The sequence below is a fragment of the Ascaphus truei genome, chromosome 17, assembly GCF_040206685.1.
Source record: "Ascaphus truei isolate aAscTru1 chromosome 17, aAscTru1.hap1, whole genome shotgun sequence".
NCBI lineage: Eukaryota > Metazoa > Chordata > Amphibia > Anura > Ascaphidae > Ascaphus > Ascaphus truei.
This window is the reverse complement of record NC_134499.1, coordinates 8,966,902-8,973,119: the sequence shown is the minus strand read 5'-3', so window position 1 is coordinate 8,973,119 and position 6,218 is coordinate 8,966,902. Positions and strand designations below refer to the sequence as shown.

The following is a 6,218-nucleotide window of genomic DNA, read 5'->3' as shown; positions in this document are numbered from 1 at the left end:
ATGGTTGGGGTTTCTCAGAGCTTGTTGGGAATCTGTGTAGTTTGTATATGGGGACAGTTTTAGGGGAGATATTGTCCCTGTGCGATGGTGAAAAGTGGGACAGCCTGCGAGCTGTGTATTAACCCTTGTCCCGTATGTAATACATTTGTTTGGTTCTATTAGAGATCAGATTAGAAGAGGTTTTTGCCCCAGTAACCAGACACGGAGACCTCAGCCGAGAGCACGAGATTTTATTCAAGAGAAACAAAAACCCCTTCTCTGTGTCGGACCCTTCATTGGTTACAGAGGGGGGGGCCTCATGTGACTCTTCCACGGTGGAGACCGGGCACAAGAGATGGATACACCACCACCCCCCGCCCCAGTCCCCACAAGTAATAAGGCACTGGTTGTTAGCAGGTAACGCACAGCCCGTCAGAGCAACATCCCATGTTCAGAGAGTCTTACTGCCCCAGTACAAGTGGTCAACTTTAAGGGGTGCAGCATTAAGCCAGTTTCCCTTTGTAAAGGATGGAGGTCGCTAGACTGTGGGCAAAGCTGGGATTTATTGGGGAATAAATGGCTGACAGTGTTCAAGTTCTGAGTGCGCATAGAATTCTTATCCACATTTTGCAGATCTCCAGTTATTTGAGACCCAACTGAAGTTTGCAGGATCTCTCGCAGATGCACAGGAGGCGTTAGGCGACCTCTCACCCTAGCATTGTAGTCAGTGACGGACCCCGGTTAACAAAACCGTGAGTACCAGGGGATTCTGGGAAAGCAATGATGTCACAAGTCTCTAGCAGGGAAAAAGGGGCAGCGAGTGTCTCGTGCCAAGCAGGAGCCGCTACTCCAGGGAGAGGGACTTGAGCTCGATGCCATCCAGAGACAGAAAGGAGATGGTGTCCATGGGCAGGCGGTTGGGGAACGCGATGATCTGCCCCTGCGGTAACTTCACATTCAGCGCGTCCGCTTGGTACTCAAAGCAAATCTGCAGGAGAGAGAGACGGGGTCATTCAGAGGCTGAGTGAAAGCAGCGGTACTGTGCCCAATAGCATGACCCCAATAACAATGGCTTGAAGCACTTGGAACCTCATTATGTAGAAGAACCTTTGCCATGTTTAGGCTTCAAAATACCAGATCATTGGCAAACCCGGTGTCTAGGCCGACAAGTCCCATCATTTTAACCCATTCCCTGCCAGTAACAAATAATGGTACTTCTATGCACCACCCATCTATTACCGTGGCCTCCTCCCCCTGCTGGAAGGGGAACGCCGTTTCCCTCAGCTCCGCCCCCCAGGTATCCGCCTCCTTGGAGTTGCAGACGATGGTTCTCTGGTCGCCGTGGAGGTCGAAACGAGGATTGAAGTGGAGCAGGATATTGGAGGAATTCTGCCCTATGTTGATGATGAAGCTAAAGCGACACGATGGGCAGGCGTTAGTGGGGAGCGCGGGCGCCAGGCGCACACAATGCCGGAGAAACGGCGAGTTATAATAAAACTAATATGGGGAGAATGGAGTCACTGTCCCACAGAGCTTACAATCTAAGAAAATCTATTGCAGGCAAATATTAAACCCTGTGCTGAAGGCAAGGTGGTGGCTGGTTAACCCCTCTAGCAGTGAAAGGGTTAATGGTGCCCCTTACAGCTGCCCCCCATGCCAGGAACTCACCATGTGCCAGTGTGTCCGGGTCTTATTGTATCTGCACAAATACAGTCTGAGCAGACACAGGAGGAGGCAGAATTCACATGTAATGGGAAAGCCATTTCTCTTGTGGGGGCAATAGAAAATCCCCTGGGGACAGAATTGCAAACCCCCGCATTACAAAATACACATTAAGCTGCAGTTTCCGGTATTTGTCACAAGAGTTGTAAAACATACAGGACACCTACAAGCTCATATTGAACCCACAAAATATATATAAGCGTATAAGTGTCACAGACACTGCAATATATATTTAAAACCTGAGACAGAACATGAAAACACAGACAGAGCTCAGTGCTACATCCAATGAAACTTACACGGTACAGTGAGATAGATAGAGAATAAAATGGTCTTTTCGTTTTTACCATTTTGGCCAAAGTGTTGTAAGCCCTTGAGCCCCTACACGGCAGACCACATCTCAAGGGTCCCTAACACTAATATAAATTCTTAATAACCTGTGCATTGCCAGGAAGAATGATTTATAATAAATCTGTCAAAATTAGTTGCAAAAGTTCTAAGTCTGATTGAAGCTTTTATTAACCTGTACATTACCAGGAAAAGCACTCTGTAATAGATTTGTCACAATCACACTGCAAAAGCAAGCACACTGCAAAAGCAAGCAAGTTCCCCTGAGAGTGGGAGATGCCATGGAGTGAGCTTTTAACCATTTAAATGTGGGAGGGAGTGAGCTTCAATTAGGTAGGAGGTTGCCACCCTCCAATCAGCTAAGACTAGCTGAACAAGAATGATAAAACATACAGAACACCTACAAACTCATATATATAAGCATATAAGTTTCACAGAGATATAGATATAGATATAGATATATAGATATAAAACCAGAGACATAACAAAACACAGACAAAGCTCAGTGCACATCCAGAAAATGGTACAGTGCCTAAATATACATGTATAAATAACTAATAACATTTTAGTTTAACATTTTGGCCAAATTGTTGTAAGCCCTTGAGCCAACTGCACGGCAGACCACATCTCAAGGGTACCTAACACTAATATAAATTCTTAATAACCTGTGCAATACCAGGAAGAATGATTTATAATAAATCTGTCAAAAGTGGTTGCATAGTTCTAAGTCTGATTGAAGCTCTTATTAATCTGTACATTACCAGGAAAAGCACTCTGTATTAGATTTGTCACAATCAAACTGCAAGCAAACAAGTTGCCCTGAGTGGGAGATGCAATGGAGTTAGCTTTTAACCATTTGAAAGTGGGAGAGGGCGAGCTTCAAACTAGGGAGGAGGAGCCACCCTCCAATCAGCTAAGACCAGCTGAACAAGGATTGTAAAACATACAGGACACCTGCAAGCTCATATTGAACCCCCAAAATATATAAACGTATAAGTGTCACAGAGGAGTGCTATTGAGCATGGCCACACACCACTTTGGGTGTGGTCTGCCGTGTAGGGGCTCAAGGGCTTACAACACTTTGGCCAAAGAGTTAAACTAAAAGACCATTTTATTCAAAAGATATCCCTATCCCTCTCCCACAAGAGGGCAGCGGTCCCCAAACTGATTACTCTCCAACCACTAATTAATCTTATTGCTCCTCTGACCATCGCTAAGGAACAGTGACCGATCCCAGGCTGTATAGTGTCCTGGGCACGTGGGGGGGTAACATGCTTAATAAGTCTCCAAACTGCCCCTCAGTGTGTGCAGGCAGCTTGGGGGGGGCAAGCTCACAGAATATGCCACCCCTCCCTGATCTCTGCCCCCTGAGCTGTGATCCTATGACAGGGACACACAGCACTGAGCGGCCGGGCACTGTGCCTGGCGTCCCGCCTCTCACTGTAAGAGCGCCGCAGTCTTACACCCACAGGGGACTTCCGCTGAAGCAGGACTTTCCTACGGGCGATATAAATAAATCAGCGCAGCGTAAGAATAGCTGGTACGTTATAAAGCGGAGATGTATTTAATGAGACAGGAATTGGGTCCCCTTTGTATATCTCCTTATCAGGGGGGTCACATACGTACTACCCAGCAATGGAAGGGTTAATTATTCCAGTACAATTAAACGCCGTTCTTTATGGAGCTGCGAAACCGCACGGATCTTGTATACAGAGGAACAAAAGGAAAGGCAGGAGTCACTGCAGAAATCATACCCGAGTCAGCAGTGACAGATCCAGGCCGGTCTTACTCATACAAACCCAGGACCGGATCCCCAGCACACGGACCTGGAGTCGGCAGGTGTGAGAAGTGAGGATTAGGAGGGGTTCCCTGTAGGGGACGGGTCCCATAACTTACCCTTTAGCATCTTTTGGGATGAACCCTTTCAGCGCCACGCAATGCCCCTGCTTCAGGTTCAGGTTGTTCAAGACCACGCCCTGTGTGGGGGGAGAGCCGGTCATATCAGGACATGCCACGGTCATATCAGGACATGCCACGGTCATATCATACATAGCGGGGCTAGAACAAGGGCTCGTGTTCTGCTGGAGGCCCAGGGGACATGGGAGGCAGTACTGCACGGAAAGGGTGGTGGGTGCATGGAATAGTCTCCCAGCAGAGGTGGTAATATTGTAAGAGGATCCAAAAATGCTTGGGATAGCCGGCACGATCCCAAGTATGACGGCCCAGGACCCAATAGGGTCGGAGATTATGGGTAGGAGAGCGGGGCAGAAAGGGTGGGGCAAATAATTCTGATCCGCTGTCACATGGTGTTACATCACTACCCGCGCTATGCAGAGACTGCGGGAGAGAGGGGCGGCTTTATCACACGCTAGGACAACAGTGGGCATTAAAAAAAAAAGTAGTGATACCGTGTGCCAAGAAATTGGTAACACGGAGATGGTGTTAGGATATTATTTGGGAGCTGATTATACAAGATCTATTCTGAACAGCGGGACAGGAATAAGCAGAAGGGGAAATAAAAGTCTTTGTGGTGCTCCTGTTACTCAGGAAATAGGGGTTTGTTTGGGAACAGAAAGTACTGGTACTTCTGCTATGCAAGTACTCTGTACCCTCCAACCACGGTCCTATTAATCTTTTATTCAGTCATGCAGCCACCTCTGGTGTGTGAGAAACCAGCATTTGTACAGCAGATTAAATACAGCGCTGGGTGGATAAGCAGAGGCTGGAATCTGATTCAGGATCTTCACCTTAACCACTACACCCCATCCCAATGCACACCAAGCAAGATGCATAACTGGCAGTGAAAGGGGTTAATTATTTTGTAGAGGGCAGAGCTACACGGTGAAGGCTGATCCAGCAGCCAAGGGGTTATTGCTGCAAAGATCAACACCAATATTAACCCTCTCACTGCCAGAAACGGCTAATGAGTTTATTGGCCGACATGCACAGTTATTAACCAAGAAGTCAGATTGTTACGGGGACTCTGGGATGCAAGTCTGTGACCGTGTGACAGTACCAATGTGACCGACAGTGTGACAGGAGGTGTCCCGGGTGGGATTATTCAGTGTCAGGTGAGGAATTAAATATTCAGCGATGGATTTGTCACCAGATCTAGAAACACACACAGCCCCGCGGCAATAACATGTAACCCCCAATGTAATTAGCTTCTTACACAGAATCAGGGGACGGGAAGGACAGAAATCCCCCCCCTCCCTCCCTCCCTGTGATTCTATTTCTGCAGCCCAAAGAAATCCCCCTAAAGAAGATTAATAGTTACACAATCCCAGACTTTGTCAGAGATTAAAATATTGTACAGACAGAGAGGAGACAGGCAGATGGAAGGAGCAAATTATACAGAAAGATGTATAAAGGGAGACAGGTCACATTTACACCTCATTCCCCTACCACACCAATCCTCATCCCATCCCCACTGTGCCCCACACTCACTGCCATCTCTCCACCAATGAGTCTTCAATCACTGCCACCTGTTTCAGATCCCAGCTTTTATACCTCAGTGCTAGGCCACGCCCCATGATTTCTCCCCAATCAGGATAGAGAAATGGTGTGAAGAAGAGGCGTGGTTAAACAAGACCCTCCCACCCAGGCTCATTCAGCCGCAGCTTTGCTGATTCATATTTTCCTGACGGTGTTTTACTGGAGGAAGAGAAGGATAGTAACCTAACTCCTGAGTGCCTCATTGTCCCATACCAACAATGTGACACCTGTTTAGAAGGTGTAAATGTCTTCACCTTCCCCCCCCCATTCAATGCAATAAGGTACCAGGAGATTTCCTGCCTCCTGATGCTAGCCTGCTCAATGGTAACCCAACTCATGAGTGTCAGTCACCCATACTCACCCTGTGACTGCTGTTCAGGAGGGAATTTATTAGTCTGGTCTCAGTTTCCAGCAATAAGGCACTCAGGGGGTATGCAGGGACGCCCCCCCCCCCCCCCCCCGATCCCATAGCGCACCTACCACGGAAAAAACATTTTAGTGCACAAATTTTACTTAACTGTTTTCTTGTTATTGTTAATACGGAAAAAAAACCAATACAATGTAATCTGTTTATTTTAATATTTTCAACAAGAGACAAAGATACCGAATGCTACATCCAATGTGACAAAAGGCCTGGGGAGGGGTTAAATATGGGCCGGTGGGGGGGGGGCGGGTTA

At 47.4% G+C, this 6,218-nt stretch overlaps 1 protein-coding gene across 1 annotated transcript; it reads right to left on the bottom strand.

The window, feature by feature from the left end:
• Window positions 1-253: 253 nt before the first annotated feature.
• Window positions 254-5,540, bottom strand: LOC142468452 (galectin-1-like). Its single transcript, XM_075575059.1, has 4 exons — window positions 5,494-5,540; window positions 3,943-4,022; window positions 1,219-1,390; window positions 254-967 (listed from the first exon to the last, which is right to left on the bottom strand). The coding sequence occupies exons 1-4, from the start codon at window positions 5,497-5,499 to the stop codon at window positions 824-826; spliced, it is 402 nt and encodes a 133-aa protein (XP_075431174.1). The 5' UTR covers window positions 5,500-5,540; the 3' UTR covers window positions 254-823.
• Between the last annotated feature and the right edge of the window lie 678 nt (window positions 5,541-6,218).